Here is a 24,002-nt window from a genome sequence, read left to right on the forward strand (position 1 = left end):
CAAGACAAGGTCTAGTACATTTAATTGAAATTTTTGACAGATATTAAGTAAAGCACGAATAATTTTCAATTCTACTCGAATTGCGTTAATCCTTGAAACAAATGAACGCTAGAGGATACAAACACACGTGTACTTATTTCCGGTTACCTGTTGTTAAAGTCTGATAAAACGAAAGCCTTTCACCGACAACAATAGCATTGGGGAAGCAATCAAACTAATTTACCGGTCAAGAGTACAGGGCATCCAGGTTCGTAATGCATTAGAACTGCCGGTAACTCCCCCTTTCTGGCAGACATTTTTAGCAGAATCCATTTTCAGAATCGATGTGCTTTGGAACCAGGCTAAAAGGGTAGATGCAGCAGTATGATATTAGATAAGAAAACTTTCTAATTTATTATGGACCACAGCCAAGGTAGCTGAAAAAGGCTTAAAAGAACGATTGTCACAAGCACTAGAAGGTGAAACGTCGTCATGTTAGTAGCTTCTGAAACGCTTTCTTCCAATCCCAGGCCCATATCCTTCGTTCGGATAGTCGTTGCTACTTTTTCTCAGCAAGGTGGTGTCTTTAAAGAAGCCGAAACAAAGATAAATAAGCGAAGACCGAACACTTGCAATGTCTCATCGTAAGCTACTAGACAGGCCTTTTAATATCAGCGGATAAACGAATGCTTAACAGAATGACAGCATAATTGAGCAGGGGTTTTGTGAAATCCGGATGTAACACTGGTTTGAAGTACGAATGAAAGCAAAATTAGACAGCAAGTGCAGAGATTTTGTTTCTTCGAAGGATACTTTAACTCCACATTGATATTCAGCTTAACGAGCGTCAACTAGATACCAAGTAGGAAAGTCCATGACACAAACGGTGCGATCATAGAACAAATTTAGTTCAAATTCATCGAAGCAGCCCTGTCTAAGGAATAATATTTTTATTGGAAGGAGGAAAGCAACGATTTGATAAATAAAAAAAATTTGATTACCTTACTGTAAGTGGAAAATATTGTGTTCTAGTTCCTCTCGTTCTATGTACATGTGGATTGAAATACCCATAGCATGTTAATTTTGTAAAGTTAGTAAAAACTCATAATTTGTGGCAAGGTCAGTTTGAGAAGTAGTAGAGAAAAATGAGAATTAAAAATTAGGAGACAATTCAACACAACCCTACAAAACAAAGTGTAAATAGTAAAGTGTGTTAAATTTCAAAGTTGCAAGGATAAGTCGGTTGCTATCGATGCAAACGAAAAATCTTTGTACTACAAATACTCAAAATGGTCTTCTTCATGAGGGTTAAGTGCTGTTTTGAATTCTCTTCTCTAGCATTCATACTTATGTAACCGTTTAGCAACACGTGCTTTACCCGACAGGAGACCGTACCGACGAGGACCGACACGTGTACGTGAAACATGAAACAGTAAGCACGAGCAACGATTGAAAGTGACGAAACTGCTTAACTTTGAATAAGCCATCAAGCTCTAAACTCAAATTTAAGTTACAATCCCATGGAACGGATAAGTAGCGTTGTATGTTCCGAATGTCAAACACAGTGATGCAGCATCACTTCTCTAAACCAGTGTGCAAATTATGAGCCGTGTTATTACCAACACCCGAGTTTCTGGTTAACCACACGAGAGCCATCATACATAGCATTTCTGAGGTGCTCGTGGCTTAAGTTCTTGTGGGTATGAAAGTGACAGTACGTAAACAACCACAAGAAGTAGACCATTGCATGCGATTGCAATTGTGAATTGTGCAACTGATGCCGTGTAACGAAAGTCAATCTTTGCCAGAAACTAACATGTGGGAATAGCTGTGAACACCATTAAATAACAGATAAATAATAAAGAGTGGAAATGATTTGAAAACTTTACATTTTAAAGGTGAAATTTAAAGGTGAAATTTTCTAAATTTTACCGATCATGGCAAAAAGTAAATGATAATTATTTCATTCAATATGAATATAAAATAATTTGTATATTTACCAGATCTTACGTTACAGTCGCTTTTAAATAAAAAGAATCTTAAAGAAGGGTTAAGCAATCAAATCTTAGTAATTCTCATTTTTTCTCAATTGTGCAGTAAATCTTCATTTGAACTTACTTTACACTTTTTTCAATACGCTTTATACATGTTTATTACTTCCTTCATCCATATCCAAATATGTTCTCTTTACTACACTGTACTTACAAACTATTAAAGAAAATGCTGATTATCATTGACTTATCAATATGCTATCGATCAGCAATACATAAAGAAGAGGAGTTGCACTGATTACTCTTCCAGCTCTTGAAAATTATCTTGAAGAAAACATTCAACAAAGAATGGATGCCTACACTTTGCACAATGATGGTATGACGGTAAAAAGTTGCATCACCGGTAAAGTACTATCTAAACATTAATCAATACATATTTCTAAGACGCAGAATAGAGCATCCTTTGTCAAACGATCATTCCCGGTTCTACACAAGCGGATTTTAAGATGGTGCCCTAGAAAGACCTCGTAAAAAGTGGCCGTAGTAACTTTTCAATAAACTTTACCCTCGTCTATCTTGTGGTACGATATTAATAATCCTGTTTGTAGTTTTTCTTGTACTATCCAACAGAGAGAGCTTTTTCTATCTAAGCCAATATTTTCATGTACCACATTTTCCTTCCACCTTCCCACACCAAGCTGCTTGAAAAACATTGCGGATGAATGTGATGGGTAGGTTATACCGAAAAATAACGGTGCAAGAATTATAAATCCTTTATGTTTGTAGACCGTTGCATAGCTTAAATGTGATAAATGTGCATAGCGCCCTTGAAAGAATACAAACATTTGTCAAAGGTTAGAGTGGAATAGTAACAAGGTTACCCTACTATAGTCGGTTTATTTTCTGACCAATATAATATTATGGTGTGAAAACATGAAAAAAGACATGAAACCCATTGCTAAACCAAGCAAATATTGCACTTGCTGGTTAGAATAGGCCACCCAGTTCTGTTTTAAACGTCAAGCTGACCAAAAACTTCACGCAGCCGAAGGACTCACTTTACTATACATGGTGCTATGAAGTTTTCGAGCACCGAATGCCAGTGGCATTCCCTTTTCCCCTTTTCCGGTGTTTTCTTGTTTTGTTTCTAGTTTTACTTCAGTAACTTCCTTCCAGTAACGCCTGCGATAAACGACTTCATTCCATCGCACCACTTTCATGTGGTTTTTCCAGCGTGCCAGACACTTTTACTTTCACATTCAAGCTAACAGAAACTCGCTACCGGAAAATGGAGAATCGGCCGCAGTGAACAGGAAGGAAAACAACATCATCCAACTTAAAACAGTATGTAGTAGTGTGTTACTTCACAATTCAGTCTGTTTATTTTTCCATAATAGACGTTCTAATGTGCTAACTAACAATATAAATAGTGCCATGTTACTCATTAGTCAGCTCTTGAGGCAGATTTTCGATGAATTTGTCATCATATTTAATTTAGTAACTTCAATAAGATACAATTTAATTTTATTTTTATATTAAATTTTTATCAAATATACCAAAGCTTCATCATGTATATATTGGTTTTAAACACTAACTGTTTAGTAAACATTATTCGATTCAGTACTTGCAAGAGAATGCAAGCGAACGAACATCTTTATTGTTTGTCTCGTAAAAGTTTCTCGTAACGGATATTGGGAAAGTCTTTTTATCCCTTAACGCCTTCACTATCGTATACTCTCATCGTTCAAGGTCGACCTCTTCATTGCGAATCCTCCTATCGCGCGTTTCAATGGTGAAACGGTACATCTATATCGAAGTTACATAACGTCTGTTGACAATGAAGACAACTTGATTATCACAACGTAAAAAATACATCACAGAGATGGGATAGTTACATGGTAAAGCGAAAAGGATGGTAGTCTACATCCACCATAACATGCACAGTGGTACAGTAATTTCCGTTGAGCACATAGACAGCTAAAAATATGTAATATTGCCACCTTTGCTAAAAAACTGAAACCCCGTTCCAGATGTCCATGACGATCAGTTTGTATCACATGATTTATACGAAGACACAAATAATATTTTATTTATTATTTATGGTATTACGAGCGTTTGTAGAAACAAATAATAATCAGTAAACTAATGAATAGATTTAATTTCTATTCTACGTTTCACAGACAATGATCTTCCGAAATGTGTCTTGTAGGGAGAATGAAGATAACATCTACGATTTTTTTACTATCCTCATCCACCAGATTTGCAGATTATTGCAAGGTGCGGCCACTTCCTTGGTCCGTAAACTTATTACGGTATCGTTAGGAGCGATTGAATTAGAGAGTTGGCATCCACGAAGTGATACGCAACGTTCATCATATCCTTTAAATGTACTCCAGCCAAGTAAAATATAAATTTAAGACTGTTTGAGATAAAAATTAAACATCATTTCAATAGTTTATATGTATTAAGTTTAAAGGAAATGATTTAAAGGATGATAGGAGTAAATGTATGAAATGTATGTGAGAATGTAAACTTTGAATGGAACTAAAATTGAAAATAATCACTTTTCTTTATTCACATTTAGAAATTTAGAAAAGAAAGCGTTTGACTGTGTTAGCATTTTTTTTTTCAGAAAACTGCCATCTCTACAGTCTGGGAATATACACACGTTTCCAACCTTTCACTTATTCTTTCTTTTCAAGCAATTTCTATTTCTTTAAGGACACATACAAATTCAAATTTCTTATGTCCACTCTTTTCTCTTTATTCACGATATTGTAAATTAATAGTACTTTAATGGCTTCTTTCGCCACGTTCAATCATATGTTTGTTCAGTCGTTCGATGAGTTTTTCTGCCTAGTTTTACTATAATTGATTGCGAATCACTTACAAGAAAAAAAAAGTGTCCGATAACCTTATGCAGCAACGGATAAAAGAATGAAAAATTGCACTTCGTGTAAGTCAGTATAGATATTAAGAAAGAGGATTTAATAAGTAACTAAACTAATACTTCTGTACTCTATTACTGTAATACTGCCAATAATTTACAACTTGAACTTGCAGACGAAACTGATTCTCGGAAAAACAACACGCTAAAGACACGTTCAATTCGAACGAACGCTGAATCGCTACTGAAGATCGGTCGGTTCACTTCATCGCAAATATCCTCGAGGCAACGATACGAGCTCGGCACCAAACACGTTACCAGGCGCCTCCTTTACGCAAAACCAAATCGACGAAACCGTCGTAGAGTGGAAGAAAAGATGGAGCATTTAGCCTGAGTGAGAAAAACATGAAGATACCGAGAAGCGAGAAATAGAGTTAATGCTATCTCCTTCCGAGTTGCCGAGTTTTCTTGTCGGAGTTCGTAGCACGTGTTTTTGTTCAAAGCCGACCGGCGCACGTGAACACGGTAAGCACCAGCTACGATGATGATTCAACGAAACATGTCCCGGTTGCAATGCCACTAGAGAGCCTCTTTGCTAACCTGTTTGCAGAACGCACCTGTTTAACGGTGGTCATCTAAACATCATCCACACCGACACTGCGTCACGCATGTTTGCCGACAAGTTGGGGTTTAATGCACTTGTATGCTGTTGGTTAACCGCATGCTCTATTTTCATCAAGGAGGCTGCGAGAAGGACCTACTGATGACAATAAAGAAATAATCCACACTTAAAACTAAATTCTTTTAAGTTCTAACTTAGGGATTTAATTCATTTATGTTGAGGTATAAACGCTCCGTTTCAAACGAGTCTGATTTGTATTATTAAAAAAAACTAAGCAGCAACCTTTTAGAAAGATGGGCAATGGTTACTCGATTAAGTTTTCCTTAAGTGATCGACAAACCCAAATCGAGAATTTTTATTTTATGGCTAAGATCCTCTCGAAACAAACACATGTTCATTCAACAGCATTCAATATTTTTAAATATCACATGTAAAGTCCACGAGTGTATCTATCTCTTCCACTATAGTAAACGGTCAAACTAGTTTATATTAACAACTGGTACTTGTCTGCCATACAGAGGCAACGTGAGGAATGATATCATAGAAAAATTAAAAGAACATTCCAAACATTACCTCATCGACGTCGACATCCATCATTTGATGGTATCATTCTATGCTGCACTCTCGTGCACGGTACGATTCTGTCGGCCCACCCCACACACATACACACTCCAACCGCAAACCGTTTACTTTTGCTGCCAACAGCTATTACATTTCAGGAGCGTAAAGCGAATCCCATCTCGCCCAACATGTGTGGCTGGAAGAGATGGTGTCGGAGCATCCGGCATACCAATCCGAGTGGAAGACGAACGATAAAGGTGGAAAAACATAACATAAGTAGCCGCACGGCAGGGAAAATCCCCGGCTCGGGGAAATACAATCAGTGTCGAAACGGGTTTGCATTCGGTTGAGTCCATCGGTGGTCATGGTTGGCTCTTGTGCTGCAAGGGAAAATGCAACAACATATACGTATGCTTATTGTTGCTATGCACATGATTTAGGTTAGGATTTAGAAAATAGGATAAAATAAACTGTCAATATTATTCTTGTACTTTAATCTGTTCGTCAACGCCAGAGTTATGGTATGTTTGTTATGGTAAATGGTAGTTGATGTATTTGATATTATTACTACAAATAAAGCACAAACCGGCACACTGTCTGGAGGCATATAAACAAACGGGGAGTAATTATTAACAACGCAAACCGCAAGCTAATTCACCCATCATATAATCTGCTCAAACAAAGCCACCACCAGTTAGCCGCCGGTTCCATTTTGATATGAAACTGGTACAGCTTCAACCAAGGTCAACCTTCAACCGGCCAACCCGGAGAGAGCACCCGGACTCCCGAGCCACCGGAACGCCTTCCATTAAAGCTGTCGATAGTAAAGGCGTCAAGGTTTGGTGTGAGGCACACACAAACCTTCTACCTTGCCTTACCTCCTCGGGACCCTGGACTTGATTTATATTCCAGGGTTCGTGACGCGCTTGGACAGCAGTTGAAATCTAGGTGTCCCCCGTAGCCAGACGAGGGGGTAGGATTTGCAGAAACTGGGCCAAACACTAGGTTTCCGTTGCCAGCGTGCATGTGATAAAGTCTCGCTCGGCTCAAGTTCCCAAGTCCGACGACCAAACGGAATGTTTGAAACGCCCGAGTACATAAAAGTGAACTGAATCTGATAGTAAAACTGGCCATAAGTGTTCGACTGGTGGTAGACCATGGTCCGCTCTGTTTTTTTTCGGCTGTAATCCACCATCCGATTACGTCCGATTCCTTCCTCTGCCATGCGCAATCATCTGTGAGGCGTATGATAATGAAGCCTCCACCACAAATTCACCCGGAATGAAAGTGAAGCGTTCATGTGAAGCGTCTGACCGAAATCATCCCCATTTGCATACTGCCTCCACTGTCTGCTCCTCCCTCCCAGATCCACACATCCTTCACCGGAACCGAGCCTCATCACATCCATGGTCGCCATATTACATTCGGATTCAAACCGAAATTGAATGGCAACATGCTTCCGCTCTGCTATCCCTCCTAGTTATGAATTCTATTTGTTCTTTAGTGCCCGAAGCATTTCCGATGTCCGCTCGCTTTTACGTCGGGGTTTTTTTATATTATTCCCGAATTTTCACATCCCGCCCGGTGGTTGGAATTTGAAATGGAAACCATTTTTTTTTTACACCGAACCAAATCTCCTCAAACATAAACGCCTGCCGCTTTGAGGACTCCATTATGATTTTTTATTGTTTCAGCCGGGGGTTCATTTTCTACGCGACTTGCCGGAAGGATGCACCAGGATTGGGGGCTCGTACCAATAATTCGCCGGCAACCACTTGGGCACGTTCGGTTTATGGATTTCGTATTGTACTCGCAGAGTACATGTGAACAACCATGTCGGACTCCCCTTCCGTGCTGGGAGAAGGCATCGATCGGGTTTGAACGGCATGGGCTGTACGTGGTTTTTATTTTTAATCGGGCACCCATTAAGTAACCAAATTCGCGTATGCACGTACGCACGCACGCATGGAATTACCGCCGGGCGGAATTGTCACTCGCTATAGATTGATTAGAAAAGGAGTGCAGCCTCAAAGATGTTCCCTCCAACGAGTTTTAGGATATCGCTGTTCGTCACGTGCTATATTAATTTAACACACAACGATAACAAGTTCAAAATTAATTTAACAGACATTTCTGCCGGGAAGTGTTTCAAGAGAAAGTAGATGCATTTAACAATTACAAGGAGAAAAGACCATATAAAAATTTCATTTTCGCTTATCAAAAGAAGAATCTTGGTAAACTTACCGATTTTCCGCTTGTATAACGCTACCTTTTTTAACCACGATTATTGTTTTGAGGAGCAGTGGTCCTAAAATAAATAGATGAAAAATACTTTGTGAAGAAAAACTCGAAGCATAAAATAATTGGAAAGAATAAATGTACACGGTTCGAGAGAATTGTCATACATTTTGAAAAGTGTGAATTCAATAGAACCTACAGGGTGGAACAGGAAAACTTGACGCAATGAGAAGTTATTATAAGAAAAAGTACAAACTACGTATGAAGACTTTGTGGCTTGTTAAATGATCTTATTGTCATATCATTCTAACTCTTCCTTACTTCTAACTTCCTTATACGTGTTTTTTTTAAATCAAAGAAATTGATGAAATTGAAGAAAGATTGGATAGATTATGGATAATACATGAAAGAAATGACAAAGAATTGTAAAAAAAAATGTAAGAACATAAATATCTTTATCAAAATGCGCCAATCATACGGGATTGGTGCAATAATACACGCGAAAATATGGTTTTTTGATTCGCAGTCTTAAACTGTGCGTATACAGTAAATTCGAACAAATTGTTTCCCATCTTTGTTCCACAATATTTAGATAATTCTTAACAGAAAGGAAAAAATACCCGGGGATTCCTAGACGGAACGATACCGAACTTAGAGAGCAATTGGTTGGCCACCATAATTTTATAATGCGCCTGGTACTAAACCTTTTTTTATGAAGAGAGTAAATTAGTCGTTTCATATAATCGGTACAGTTACATCCATCAGTGTATCTTTAAGCTTTTTTTTTTTGAAAATTGTTAAACTAAACGACAAACAATACGTCGTTACAGTGCGAATTTCCATTCCTATATTTCGCAAAATGAAGTTCAAAAATACGCCACACTAAGTAAACTAAGAAAACAAATGAAATATTTTAATAAGATTCAAATGGAGTTAGTATTGGAAACGTGAGCTTATTTTATATAACTTATTCGTTTCACTTACGTTCACAACTGTTGGTGAATAGTTAAAAAAATTGATGATTATCCGTTTCGGTGGTAATAAATGCTAGTATTTACACCGTACACAATAAGATTTCCCTCGCAATAACTGGAAAACTGTCTGGTTCTGTTATGAAATAGTGATGCGAGACAGCACAATTTTATTGCTTTACACATAATAGTTAACACGTTTATCTCCCGTCTACCGTTCCATTAGCCAGAGCAAAAAGGCGCCGAACGGCATCCTCATGGTCAATTGCAGTAATAACAGTTACAGGAATCTTCGTCGCCGACATGCGTATGACGCCGGGAGCTGTGTAAGTAAGTGCTGCATGCGTACCTTCCACACGTGCTCCCCCGTTTCCAATCGCGAATCTGCCTTGAACTTGAAACCGAAACGTCCCAAACCGGCTGCTCGCGTTCTCGAGCACAAGAACGCCCGACAACTCCCTTTGTGCGCTCGTTTATAATCAGAACCAGCATCGAATCCGTCGGTGGAGTGTGCCACCAACCCCATGCGGTGCAACGGTGGGATTGGGCATGGTCATGACTTTTATAAAAGTGTGCCACTCGGCGTCCGCCAACCGTCAGTCCGTCGTAAGCCTTCTCGGCGTGCGCACCTGTTGCATACATCAGTCGCTGAAACCGGGCGCGATCTTGACGCGATCGCAAACAGAAACCCGCAAACTCCGGCGAACACAATAGGCTGTCTACCCGGAAAGTGTTGTGCCTGTTGTGTTTATCTGGCGGGTGGGAAGCAGAAGGTGGCCTTAGTTGTGCAAAGCTCTGGAAGGGTCTACCCCAACCCGCGGCAAATCGCCAATTATCGGTGTTATACAATTCAATTGATGAAATCTCAGCTGATTGAAGTGTTTGCTAGTGGAGTTACACGCGACCATCCATTACGATGAAGCTGGTGACGTATATCGTGACCGTGTGGTGTGGTTTGTGGTTAACCGTGGACGGCGACACCGGCCACTCAGAGCGGCCCAACATTGTAATCATTGTTGCTGACGATTTGGTAAGCGTCAATCCTACATATAGCCCCGATATAAACCGGTCTGGTCCTGCATGGCGAAATCAAGTTTTTGGCAATCAATTTGTGATAAAAAAAAAACAATCTTTTTGTCGTCAGGGTTGGAATGACGTCAGCTTCCACGGATCCAATCAAATACCGACCCCGAACATCGACGCCCTGGCGTACGACGGTATCATCCTGAACCGCCACTACGTACCGCCGCTTTGCACACCGTCGCGGGCCTCGCTCATGACCGGCCGACATCCGATGAACATCGGCATGCAGGACCACGTCATTATCTCCGACGAACCGTGGGGACTCGGGCTGGACCAGAAGCTGATGCCGCAGTACTTCCGCGAGGCCGGCTACCGGACGCATCTGGTCGGCAAGTGGCACCTTGGGTTTTTCCGGCGTGCGTACACCCCGACCTTCCGGGGCTTCGATTCGCACTTCGGGTACCTTGGACCGTACATCGACTACTGGGACCACAGTCTGCAGATGAACGAGGTGTGTAAGAACCGAGCTGGAAGACGAAGATGTTAACAAGTTAATTGCTGTATAAATGGCTTTGAGGGTGTCTTTGTCAAAGAGAGGCAGAAGATAAATGCAAGGAACCTTGTTGATTGGCATCGAATGCATTCAGTTTAGTTTGCGTCATCCAGTAGGAATTAGATAATTATTTGTGTTTTGTTTACTCAAGCATAAACTCGAGAATAACTTGATCCTCATTGACAAATCAGCAACTATCATTTTAACATTCATTACTAAGTGGATTTGGTTGTTTGGCGCGTTTGGATCGAGCATCCTTCCCTTGTTTCGAACCAATGAATGTTTATGCATTTGTCGTTTTTAATCTTTTTTCGTCAGCAGTCATAAACCTTGCAGCGGGTACTGATGCATTGTGATGAAAATACTCTTGCACCTAAATTGAACACTTTATACAAACAACCTTGAGCTGCACCCAGTGTTACCTAATTAAAAATTCACATTTTAAGCACCACCATTTGCAATCCAGGCAATGGAGGCAAAACTGAAAATTATTAACCCGCATTTCATGGTTGAACTGTTTCAAAAGTTTTTATTATTATTATTCCATAAGAACTCTTTTCCTTTAAAAACGATGGAATAGCTTAAAGTAAAGATAATATTTTATCTGAGGCACTTAAGTTTGCTGACAGGTGAATCAACACTTTAGAGAGTCTATAACATGTGCGTCCGAAGTGACGAAGCCACATGCCATTTTTAAACCAACGCTAAACCCAGTTTCCAGAATTGTTCGGGTTATAGAACTATTGCATTTAAATATTTAATCTCTTCCACAGACATCGGCCCGGGGTTTGGACATGCGGCGCAACATCGACGTCAACTACAGCGCGAAAGGCACTTACGCGACGGATCTGTTCAACGACGAGGCGGTGCGACTCGTCCAAGCACACGACAGGCAGCAACCGCTGTTCCTCGTACTGACCCATCTGGCACCACACACCGGCAACGAGGACGATCCGATGCAGGCCCCGCCGGACGAGATTGAGAAATTCAACCATATCAAAGATCCAAACCGAAGGATATTGGCAGGTGTGACGTTGGGTTGGGCATGCCATAGTTGACAGTCCTTGAGGGCGCATGAAGTTGCAATGGGTTGTATCAAGGTTTTTGATTTTGATTATCATCCATTGCAGCTATGATTTCGAGAATTGATGCGGGTGTTGGTAAAATCTACCGCGCCTTGGAGCAACGCCGTATGCTGGAGAACACCATCATTCTCTTCTACGCCGACAACGGTGCTCCGACGGTTGGAATCCACGCAAATTCTGGCTCTAATTATCCGCTCCGTGGCGTAAGTGTTCAATCAATCCATTTTTTCCTTCTACCCATACTTAACATGCACTTAATTGAATTCGGCTTAACAATTTATGCTTGCCCTAATATCTCACTAACTTTGGGGAGATAACATAAATTGGATGCACGGAAGTAATTTTACATTTTAAGTGCACCCAAACCTCAATAAGACAACCAAAGACAAAACCTTCCTCGTTGACCTTCACAAGCCAGGCATTTTGCATTTCCTAATTTTGAGAGCGAACTGATAAGACCAGCTTCTTATCATTGGCGTAGCAAAAAGAATCACCCTGGGAAGGTGGAGTCCGTGGAGCTGCCCTGATTTGGAGCCGATTGCTTCCGCGCAAGGGTGTCGTGTCGGAGCAGTGGATTCACGTGAGCGACTGGCTGCCGACCCTCGGCTATGCGGCCCGGATCAGTATTCCACCGCCGCTTGGGGCCAATGCCATCGATGGCCACAACCAATGGAAAGCGCTTCAATTTGGATCGGCGAGTGGACGATCGGTGGTGATGAACAACGCGCACGAAGAGTTCGTTTACAGTAGCTACATTAAGCGTGGCTGGAAGTACGTCAACGGATCAAGCATGGAAGGGAAATATGATGGCTGGTTGGGGCAGATCGACGGCGCGGAAGGTTTATCCGCCGATGAGTACTACGAGCGGCTTATTTCCGCGGACAACATTGGGTCATCGTTAAACCTTACCCGGGATCAGGTGGAGGAAACTCGCCATGCTGCCACAGTGCAGTGCACAAACGAAATAGACCAGACAGCATGCGAGCCGCTCGTAAGCCCGTGTCTCTTCAATCTAGCGGACGATCCTTGCGAACACACCAATCTAGCCTCACTGTACCCTAACTTGTTGCGGGAACTCGAGTCTGACGTTCAACGCTACAGGGAACGTGGAGCGCACTCTCGTCGAAAGTCGGCGGATAGTAGAGCCAATCCAGCGTTGCATAACTACACCTGGACCTGGTGGCAGGACGAGCTAACCGTGCGACCGCCCTCTAGTGGACCTGTGGCCAGTTTCATTGGCGGACTTCAAAATCTAGTCACCTTTTTTGCATCATTATTTTCACATCAATAAGAACAAGACGATTCAGAAAAGAGCAAGATGAATTGCCTTAAACAGACTTATGATAACCAAAATATTTCAACATCTGAGAGCCGTCCGATAAGTATTTAGTTTACAAGACTATTTTGTTGACAAGTTTTTATTTAGTATTTTAGCTCGCCCTTCAGATGCTTTCGTAGCCTCTTAAGGTTCTTCAAACTGGAAAATTTACCGACCTTTGTGGTTTCGTTACGTTTCCAGCGTGGCGAAATCTTGTAGCTTCCGCAAAAGTGTACAAGCTCGGAAGCCGTTGTTTTATCGCATTGTGCTTGCCATTCCTTGACCATTAATGTGATGATATCCGTAAACAATTTATCGTCTTCTTTGACGTGCGTACTATACTTTCTCCATATGCGAAATTTCTTGTCCCTTCGACTCGCTCCTGGGCAAATTTTTTTCCTCTTCTTGGAGTCTGTCTACTTATTTCTTTATTTATTTTTTCTACCTTGTATTGTTAATATTTTTTTTTTAAAGTCACTTTCTTTAACTTTTTTTTTGTTTTAAAATTTTTTTGACCTGAATGCAGCTTCTCGGCTCTCTTTTTCACCTCAAGTCTACCTTCTTCAACTGGGGCAGACGAAACCTTTCGTAACTAGCTTATATTTAAGTGCTTCTACGCATGACTGGTGGAGTGCCTAGGGCGATGTGCCAAGTCGACAGACTCAAAATGCGTTCTGTAGGTCTCCAAAATAGACCTCCGTGGCAGCGATAACCTCCTCATAAGGCTAATTACTACTCAACGAGTGACTTTTTAAAAAAACGAGTGGCAAAAAAAATCTAAATTTGGAAAAAATGGAACCAATTCCATGAAGTAAAGTCCACCAGATAAACTCCACCGTGTCACGAAACGACAAAGAAACTCCTTCGAATTGTACTTATGCTCTGAAGTTGGTTCACGGTTGAGTTCGATTTGGCCGAAATTTTGACAGTAGCTACACGATACTAAATTTCTCTCTTTCTTGGTAAGGCTGTAAGGCTAAATACTTATCGGACTCCCCTCTTACATAAGATAAGATTAACAAGTAACATTACAATAACAAGTTTATTTAAACAAAACTAATGTCGATTCTATGCATAAAGGATTAACAAATAAATAAACTACTAAACCACTTTCTTACTCCCTTGTACTTCATACTCTAGTTAACCGAAGACATACATTTTTGTAAGCATTAACATTCATTGGATAAATTGATTGACGTTTCAAACAGCACACTCACCATAAATTTATTGTGTTTTGTTTGAAAACAGTGATAGAAACATTCAAATATATTATTAACACTTGAATTGTCGCAGCAAAAATACTCACCATGGGAAGGTGCAGTACGTGGAGCCGCCCTCATTTGGAGTCCCCTACTTCCACGCAAAGGAGTCGTCTCGGAACAGTGGATTCACGTGAGCGACTGGCTGCCGACGCTGGGATTCGCCGCCGGAATCACCAACGGCATCCCCCAGGGCAGTGCTATCGATGGTCAGAACCAATGGAACACGCTGCTATCGAGTTCCGCGAGTGGACGTACCGTGGTGATGAACAATGCAGACGAAAAGTTTTCTTACAGCAGCTACATGAAGAACGGCTGGAAGTATGTGAACGGGTCAACCTTCAAGGGCGTCTTCGATGGTTGGTTGGGGCTTCTGAGCGACAACGATGATTTATCTGCCGAGGATTACTACACCTGGCTGACTGCTCCAGGAACTATCGGGGAGTTGATCGGATTGTCGCGTGATCGCGTGGAGAAGCTCCGAAGCTCAGCCATTCTGACCTGTCCAAACGTTCTTCAGGAAACAGTTTGCAAACCGCTCGAAAACCCCTGCCTTTTCAATCTCCTGAAGGATCCGTGTGAGCAGCAAAATTTGGCGAGTGCACATCCGGACATTCTGGCAGACTTGCAAACCGATGTTCTGCACTATCGACGAAGCAGTGCGCGTCCTCGGAATCAGCCTCACGATGGTAGGGCGGATCCTGCCTTATACAACTTTACCTGGACCTGGTGGCTGGATGAGGTGGATTCGCAACTATCTTCACACTATTTCGTTTTCATTGTGGCAACAATTGAGATCGTACTAATTGTGACAGTTTTAATCCTTTTCAAACGAGTTTATACACCTCCTAGAAGAGATTCCTATTCGATTGAGGAAAAACTTAACAATATTAAAGATACAAAATAGTTGAATGCATCAAAGATTTCTCAAATTTAGTTGTAGAAAAAAGGTAGCGTAATTCTTATGAATAAATTGCAACATCCTAATTACTAAATATCTCACTTTCTTCCAACTATAACGAACCGTGTTACTACTTAAACAATATTCTCACAATTAAATTAAAAAAGTTTATTAAAACTCCATCGAGCCTTTTACACCTTTTTAAAAAATTTGGCTCATTTTTAAACATTTTTTTGCTCCGAGAAGTGCATTCAGGACGCTGCCACCGTTCGCCAGGTCGTCGATGTTCGGTATCGATGTCTAGTAGTTTGAGTTGTCGAAGTCGTTGAAGGACGTATCGTCCGCCATGATAATGATGATGTTCGGGGGGTAGAGTTTGGATAGGCCGGGAATCAAGCTCACCACCAGAAGGGTAACGCTAAGAGTGATCATTATGGCAGTTTGCATCTCAGAGCAAACGTCCAATTGATATTTTCCCACTACCGTTTGATCGTCGTGCACAATCTTTAAAATCTGTGTCGAGATAGGAAAGAAAATGAAAGTATGTCGAAGTGAGTTATTTGTTGTTCCCTACAAGCTCAATGATCTTCCGAATAGCACAGATTAGATTTTACAATGACGTTTTTAAGGCTACACTCTGTGACAACTCTACTTAGATAAGGCAAAACGGTCCCTACCGAAACAGAGGGACACCAGGGCGCGTGTAAATGTCTAGATGGAACTGAAAGGATTGCAAACGCTTGAGACAGACACGGACCTCACGACCTGGCAGGTTCTACTCGCGGCGTAGAATTATTGCGATCCACATCCGCAAAAGTTTAGCAACGAACTGAGTAGTGTCTTCTTGGTGGCACACAGAAATTGACTTCATTCCAGCGCCTTTAGCTGACGGAAGATCGTTTCGAGCAAACGTGAATAGAAGTTGTTTATAGAGAGCTCGAGTTATCGTTTAGTACAACGAAAGTTATTGTTTAGGACGCTGGCGATTGTTTCCTGTTCTGTTCCGTATAGTACACATAGTTTTGCGCCAATGCTACGAGCATCGCTGTAGTGTACTTTTGTTTATCAGGTTACACCGCGGCAGACTTTAAACATTTGGCCACCCCTAATCAACCAAAATGCGAACAACTCAGTCTTTATCCAACGGGTTCCCTCGAAATTGGAACAATCATTTGCTTTAGGTTTGTTCGTTGTGAGGTTTTTGGCTTTAACACTAGAATCTAAACAGCGCTCACTTTGACCGTAACGCCCGTAATTTTCGATTTCAATATTTCGAAAATGACTGAATATTTTTTCAAAAAAACAAGACATTTCTTTGAATCTAAAGCTAATTTTAAAACACCAATTTCAGATTTCCCTGTTGGACCAGTTCCGAGAACCAAGTTGGCCGCCCCTAGAATGCTTTTTAGCAGTAATTTTGACCGCTTTTTTTGACACGCTATATCTTAGCGTGGGTTCGAATCCCAACCCGGAGACCGAAGCCACCCTTGTACGAAAGGACTGGCTATCCACGTAAACAAAGGGAAAAAGTCTAGTAAGTCCCTAAAAGAGCAGGCATGACCAATACGATCGTTACGCCAAGAAGACGACAAATTAAAAAAAAAAAAGATTGCCCATGAAATGGATCAAATTGACGAAACAACATATTTTCTGCCAAAACTCCCATCTAAATAGGTCAGAGCTTAACTTTGTGAACAAACACAAACAATCCTCCCAAACAGAACGTGTCCAGTTGAAGATTATGTAGTTTTATAACGCTCGTAATTGCCCAGTAATGAAATAGCGAAAGAATCTGCAATATGTTGCTTGTTATTTGTTTTCACATGTAGGTTACATAAATACTAAGATAATAAAGGCTGTAAAACGTTCCTTATCTACGGCTCCGAATTGTTTAAACTCAACAAATAGTGCCAAATTTAGATTATGTGGGTCATCGCTCTAGTGACTTCAAATTATCTTCCATGAAGCTTTCAAAAATTATATCTTCAAATTTTGTTTCAAACTACTTAAAATATAAAATAGGAATTATTTAAAAAATTACAAAAATTCGAATCAGAGAAAAACACAAAACTAAGTTTTAACAACAACTTCGTATGGTTGGTATGGTACATTACTGTCGCACCATATTTCAAATATTTGTAGCAATATAGTTCCACTCATAGATATTTTCATGAAGATTTTTTTTTTAATCTGGAAGTTGATTTTTGTTTGTTGCATGTACAACTTGTTGCTTGCGTTGTTCACCGATCGAGTCACAACGAACCAAATAAAATCATCTGGTATTTGCATTTTTTAACACGGAATTAAAAAAAACTTTATCATTGTAATGGTAGGTCTGCTTTTCGTGCCGTACTGTTCATTTAATCTGAACACCTGCCCAACGATAATAATTGGGAAGCACAGATCAAATTAAGATGGCTATCAAGACGTAACATCAATCAAAGGTGTCTTGTGAATCAACTCCGTCTTCCCTGTTACGTTACGATGACACGTTAGATCATTCTCCGTGAACAAAGACGTTGACTTACAGGTTTATTATTTGATGTTATACGATCATTTGTGGCCGTAAATTTGACTTTGAGTTACTCAACGTTAACGTTTTACAAAGTCTGTTTTATTAAGCACACCCCTGTCAGTATGCTAGAACTGGCACAGAAAAAAAGAACCCTTTTGCTGTGTGATGATAACAAGCGTAGGGCTCCATCGTTCTACCCTGTCAATTGTTTCGCTCGAGCACTACTCCTAGTACGACGCCCCATCATCACGTTCCGGCTCGATCTGACACTCCATTGTGAAGCTATCTGTTCCAGCGACCTACTAGAACTGATCACGGGGGATTCTGGTTTACGATAGTAAGTGAGTCTCGGTAGCTCACGTTGTACAATACAGAAGTTAGTGTATTGTATTGCTTCCATTAAATTTGTATAGCTTTGCATACCACAAGTACCGCCCGGGTATTCGACCGTCAGCAGACGCTGGAAATGTAAATTATTACCTTTTGTAAACTCTAAATTGCGACGACCAGCACCGTACTGCAGCTAGGCAAACATGGAAAAACACAGTCGAACATTCAACACAATTGAGAGATTTCACAAATCGACGGAGTTGTGTTCAATTGTCGTGTAATAGGAGCAGGTTGAAATAAACGAAAAACTCATTTGACCAAAATTGGGCCAAACTGCATGTATTCGGCAAAATTCGTTAAGGTTCAAAAGATTTTTTAATAATAACTGCAAATATAAGAAATAGCCTCGCGTAAATCATATCGTTTCCAAATTTAAAACAACCACCTTCACTCTCCTCCCTTGTACGGTTCTTCCAATATTGTTTCGTTTGGAATTGATTCATTTCCTGGTGCCCTTATCGATCAATTGGTCAATCAGTTGGCCTGCGGAAGCTGCCACCATGAAGTGGTTGATTAAGTTAGCTTCGACCAGAGGGAGGAAATTCTAGTCGTGCTTGGATTCGGTAGCAGATTAAGAATATGCGACTGAAGCTTTATGTTTCATGTAACTTTAACACATTTCTTATCAAAGACAGTCAAAGACATCAGAAAAAGCCCCTTTCGTCGGCATAGTCTATTTAAAACACGCCCTGAAACCGTATGCTACCCTCATTTAGGAAACAATCATTAAATCTAACATGATTCATCGGTACACCTTAAACCAGAAACAACACAAGGAACAAACCCAGAGCAAATAATTGTTGCAATTTCGTATATTGGAAGGAACCTGTTGGACACAGTCTGAGTTGTTCACATTTCGGTTTAAGAGGGGTGCCCAAATGTTTAAATTCTGCCGAGGTGTAACTAGATAAACTACAGTACACAAAAGGAACGTCCGCGACATTGGCGCAAAATCATGTGTACTATACGCAACAGAAACGACTCCCAAGCGAGAACGTTCGTTGTACTAAACGAGAGATAACAGAGCCCGCTCTGAACGTCTTCAATTTGCGTTTCCTCAAAACGTTCGCCGACGGCGCCCGCGTCTTCCCGCAGCTAAAGGCGCTGGAAGGGAGCCAATCTCTGTGTGCCACCGCGAAGACACTACTCAGTTCGTTGCTAAAGTTTCGCGGGTGCGGATCGTAATAGTTCTACGCTGCGGGTAGAACCTGCCCGTTCGTGTGATCGGTGCCTGTCCCAGGCGTTTGTGATCGTCAGTGCGCCTTTGGAAGAAATCCTTCGAAGCGATCTGTTTTTCGATAAACTACCAAGGTAGTCCAATGTTCCGGCAATCATACGGCAAACTAGAATTAAAAAAAATGTGTTAAACGATCTCGGATTTATCGTTATTTACCCAGGTGACAAAGTATATGCTTTACGTGAAAAAAATACCTTGGACGAAAGCTTACTCAACCGCGGAGGTTTTAGAACAAACAATACATACCAAAACATCTTTCGCTTTTGAGATAAAGTAAATCCGGTCCATGGCCTTTCAAAGGCCGTTATCATGTTGTCAACTGCATTTTTGTTTTACGAAACGTTTTTAAGGTCTCTTTAGATCTCGTGCTCTCACGAGTAAGCTACTCCCAGGCAGGATACCATCATCTGCTTGCCGTTAGGAATAAAATCATACCCATCGTCTCATCGAGTAATAGAAACCGCTTCGCACCAAATGCAGCCAGTTCCGAACGAACAAACCGTACCGGGTAGTCGGGCAGCAACGGAGATGGAACCAACTCTGCGAGGGTAACGCATATCAGCGGGCACCGCCCCTCTGTCCTCTTCGGTCCCGCCTGCCAAGGGAACGACACGGTCTCCGATCTGATAAAGTATAATTGCTTTATTTTGTTTGTTTATCACCGTTTATCGGTATCTGCAAGCGATCGTGTTGTGGCACGGGATGGTTTTATTTTACATGGACGTTTGTCCTTCCCAACCGAGTGACTGTGTATGCGCGCGCATTGTTGTTTTGCCCTGGTGTGACAGTGTTTCGGCAGGGATCGTTTTGTTTTATCTAAGTCCAGCAGCCGCAGAGAAGACCATCACCAAGTGTAGTCTCAAATCTAATCAGTGTTTTACAGGAGATCATAGAGCTTGTAGGGAACAACAAATAACTCACTCCGACATACTTTCATTTTCTTTTTCCTATCTCGGCACAGATTTTAAAGATTGCGCACGACGATCAAACGGTGGTGGGAAAATATCAATTGGACGTTTGCTCCGCGATCGGCAGAAGCGCCCTAGGATGACCGCTCTTGGCACTACCCTTCTGGTGGCGACCGTGTTTGTTACCCTGACAGTGACATTCGCCACCGGCACCGCGTACCGAAGACGACCCCACATCGTCATTATCACAACGGACGATATGGGCTGGTACGACGTGGGATTTCACGGCTCGAACCAGTTTGGGACACCGAATATCGACGCCCTGGCGTACGACGGCATCATCCTGAATCGGCACTACTCGGCACCCCTGTGCACGCCGTCACGGGCGGCCCTGATGACGGGCAAGCACCCGATGAACGTCGGCATGCAGCACTACGTGATCGACAGCGATGAACCGTGGGGACTCGGGCTGGACCAGCGCATCATGCCCGAGTACTTCCGCGAGGCCGGCTATCGGACGCACATGGTCGGCAAGTGGCATCTAGGTTTCTTCACCGAGCAGCACATACCGACAAACAGGGGTTTCGATACGCACCGCGGCTACCTCGGACCGTATATCGACTACTGGAACTACGTGAACAAGATGAACAGTGTAAGTACGATCAGCACATTTCGCGGAACTTGTGTAGTTGAACAAATTATTTTTATTTTGCTTGTACAAATTGTGAAAATATTATTTTGATAAAAGCTGTTTTCACAATGTATACTTCTTGATGGGATTGTTTTTAAGAATATGGTACGAAATAAAAAAAAAATGCAAGATAGTACATTCAAATTTCCGGACAAACTAGCACAAACGGGCTCTGTTATTGACAGAACACAAAAAGAACTTTATTCATTTTATAAAGTAAACTGACTCTGTCATTGTAACACACCAAGGTGATCGAGTTTACGTGCGCTCAATTCACGATCGTTTTTGTTTTATCGTTTTAAACTGCCCATTCACGAATCACATCCTTCTGGTACCGGATCACAAATCTTGTTTTTGTGAAGAGAGAGCTAGTTTTTATTGGTCCAAAAATCTGTATTATGATTGTTTATAGCGCCAAAAAAAAACATTGAGAAACACTGGCTAGAATGTTTGAACGATCATTCTTGTTTAGTGGAGAGATCGGCTGAAGAAAACCTGTTCACAGATGCAAGGCATATTTTGAAGCTAATGATTAAGCACAATAGGGGTTTTTTGTCTTTAACTTATATATATATAATCTCTGGAATCTACACATGGTTATACGGCATTTCCATCTTTTTGGCAAACGCATAAGTGCATCTTTTCGACCATTAAAATTTTGAGAATTTCAACTTGAAGATCTTGCCATATGTTATCCCCAAGTAGCAAGTAGGATATGAACTTGGTACATTTTTAGCATTATCATGAATTAGTTAAATTGCTGTTCATTACCTCTCTTCTACAGATCGTTTCTGTAGACAAGAATATGGTTTTATTTCTGTTGCCCTAAATGACATTCACCTCACGCCGCTCTTGTTATCATTACTTAAACAGAAGAATCCATAAAATACTAGCCGTAAATGTACTTACCTTTCCTTCCGCATTGCTTTGTAGGGCACATTTGAAGGCTACGACATGCGGCACAACCGTGACGTCGACTTCCAAGCCAATGGGACGTACGCAACCGACTACTTTACCACGGCTGCGCAGGATATCATTGCGTCGCACGGTCCCGACGGTGCTCCGATGCTGCTGGTCATGCACCATCTCGCCCCGCACGCTGCCAACGATGATGACCCGTTACAGGCTCCCCAGGAAACGATCGATCGCTTCTCGTACATCCGGGACAAAGCTCGTCGGACGTACGCCGCCATGATGTCGAAGGTGGACGATAGCGTCGGTGCGGTGTATCGCAGTCTAAAAGAGAACGGTATGCTGGACAACTCGATCATTGTCTTCATGAGCGACAACGGAGGTGCCACGAGGGGACTGCATAGTAACACCGGGTCGAACTATCCACTACGCGGGGTGAGTTGAAGTCGACGACTGGATTGCTAATCTCTTTGATGGGCAATAATTTATTCATGCGTTCGTTCGATTTCCTTCTAGCAAAAAAATTCTCCTTGGGAAGGGGCCGTAAGAACTGCCGCATTCATTTGGAGCCCTCTGCTCAAAGACACCCAACGTGTTTCAAACCAATGGTTCCACATTTCCGACTGGTTGCCAACGTTGGCCTCCGCCGCCGGCGTCCGGGTTCGCCGCCCGTCGGTCACCGACATCGACGGTATCGATCAGTGGGAAGCACTTGCCTACGGAACGGGTAATCCGCGGCAGAGACTGATGAACAACCTGGACGAGATATTTGCCTACACCAGCTACATGGAGGACGGTCTGAAGTACGTGAATGGCAGCACCCTAGGCGGGGCCAACGACCTATGGTACGGTGAGACGGACGAGCTTGATAAACTGCCAACGGATGAGGAATATTTGGCCAGCGTAATGTCCACTCCCATCGCTCGGGCGGCCAACCTGGACGCGAAAGTGATCTCGTACCTGCGCCAGCACGCGCAAATCAACTGTGGCAACGAGGTTTCGGGCAAAGTGTGCAACCCGCTGGTGAAACCGTGCCTGTTCGACATCATCAACGATCCGTGCGAAATGCACGACATATCGGACGAGTGTCCGACCAGGCTGCGAGAAATTCAACAGCACGTCGAGTACTACCGGATACGAGCGGCGAAACCACGCAACAAGCCGCACGATTCGGCAGCGGATCCGAGCAACTTTGGAGGCATCTGGAACTGGTGGCGTACGGACGAGTCTAGGCAGATGAATGATGAATCACACGAAATGCCACCGCCACCACACCCGTTGTCGAAGGACACCCAGCTCTTTGTAATTATCCCGATAGTAGTAGTTGGAGTTATCTTTGTAATTGGCACCTTGCTTTATCTTTCGAACAAAAATATTATTCAATTGTGCTGCAGGAAAAAGAACACCACTTCCACTATAACCAGCGAAATCCCCACGGATATGAGCGGCTCCGGTTTCAAAACGACCACCGATTCCATAAAGACTACCGATGCTGCGATTAGCTCGAACATCTACGTCATTAGCGATAGGGATATGGACAGGTAACGGCACCCAATTGGTCTATGGTAAATTTTCTCCTCCAAACGTAACATCTGCTAACAAGAGCTATCCGCTCAAGGGCTAAACCGGGAAAACTGCTATCGGTTACTTACCAAATGCATCTCTTAAACTGCTTATACAACAAAACTAACCGGGTGGGACTGATTAAATTATGTGTTAAACCAAAGATAATATAACTTTACTGTTTTACCCTACTACCGGTGTTAGTATAATCCGAAACCTATTATTAAAACAAAAATACATACATGAAATTCTCTTTGAGTACTTTAGTTGGACACGCTGAAACCGATCATTTCCTTCAATAATGGAGAATTTGTCGTATATTTTGCAGAGCACGGAGAAGACTTTCCCGTAGTACTGGATGTAGTATCTCACGGACGCCACTAGCTTGAAGACTGCAC

The 24,002-nt window shown here is 41.9% G+C and overlaps 2 protein-coding genes across 2 annotated transcripts; both read left to right on the forward strand.

Annotated features, from left to right (window-relative positions):
- The first annotated feature begins 10,165 nt into the window (after positions 1-10,165).
- Positions 10,166-15,394, forward strand: LOC131285388 (arylsulfatase B-like). The gene is made up of 5 exons (XM_058314242.1): positions 10,166-10,279; positions 10,394-10,783; positions 11,599-11,851; positions 11,956-12,113; positions 14,522-15,394. The coding sequence occupies exons 1-5, from the start codon at positions 10,166-10,168 to the stop codon at positions 15,392-15,394; spliced, it is 1,788 nt and encodes a 595-aa protein (XP_058170225.1).
- Positions 15,395-20,577: 5,183 nt separating this feature from the next.
- Positions 20,578-23,667, forward strand: LOC131285389 (arylsulfatase B-like). The gene is made up of 3 exons (XM_058314244.1): positions 20,578-21,090; positions 22,063-22,476; positions 22,558-23,667. Exons 1-3 carry the CDS (start codon positions 20,578-20,580, stop codon positions 23,584-23,586), a joined length of 1,956 nt encoding a protein of 651 aa, XP_058170227.1. The 3' UTR covers positions 23,587-23,667.
- The last annotated feature ends 335 nt before the right edge of the window (positions 23,668-24,002 follow it).

The sequence above is a fragment of the Anopheles ziemanni genome, chromosome 3 (genome assembly GCF_943734765.1).
Source record: "Anopheles ziemanni chromosome 3, idAnoZiCoDA_A2_x.2, whole genome shotgun sequence".
NCBI lineage: Eukaryota > Metazoa > Arthropoda > Insecta > Diptera > Culicidae > Anopheles > Anopheles ziemanni.

Excerpts from the sequence above, each read along its gene's own strand:
- LOC131285388 (XM_058314242.1), top strand. The coding sequence starts at position 10,166 with ATGAAGCTGGTGACGTATATCGTGACCGTGTGGTGTGGTTTGTGGTTA. Across the intron at positions 11,852-11,955 it reads AAACCGAAGGATATTGGCAG|CTATGATTTCGAGAATTGAT; the intron begins GTGTGACGTTGG and ends CATCCATTGCAG. Across the intron at positions 12,114-14,521 it reads CTAATTATCCGCTCCGTGGC|CAAAAATACTCACCATGGGA; the intron begins GTAAGTGTTCAA and ends GAATTGTCGCAG.
- LOC131285389 (XM_058314244.1), top strand. The coding sequence starts at position 20,578 with ATGACCGCTCTTGGCACTACCCTTCTGGTGGCGACCGTGTTTGTTACC. Across the intron at positions 21,091-22,062 it reads ACGTGAACAAGATGAACAGT|GGCACATTTGAAGGCTACGA; the intron begins GTAAGTACGATC and ends ATTGCTTTGTAG. Across the intron at positions 22,477-22,557 it reads CGAACTATCCACTACGCGGG|CAAAAAAATTCTCCTTGGGA; the intron begins GTGAGTTGAAGT and ends ATTTCCTTCTAG.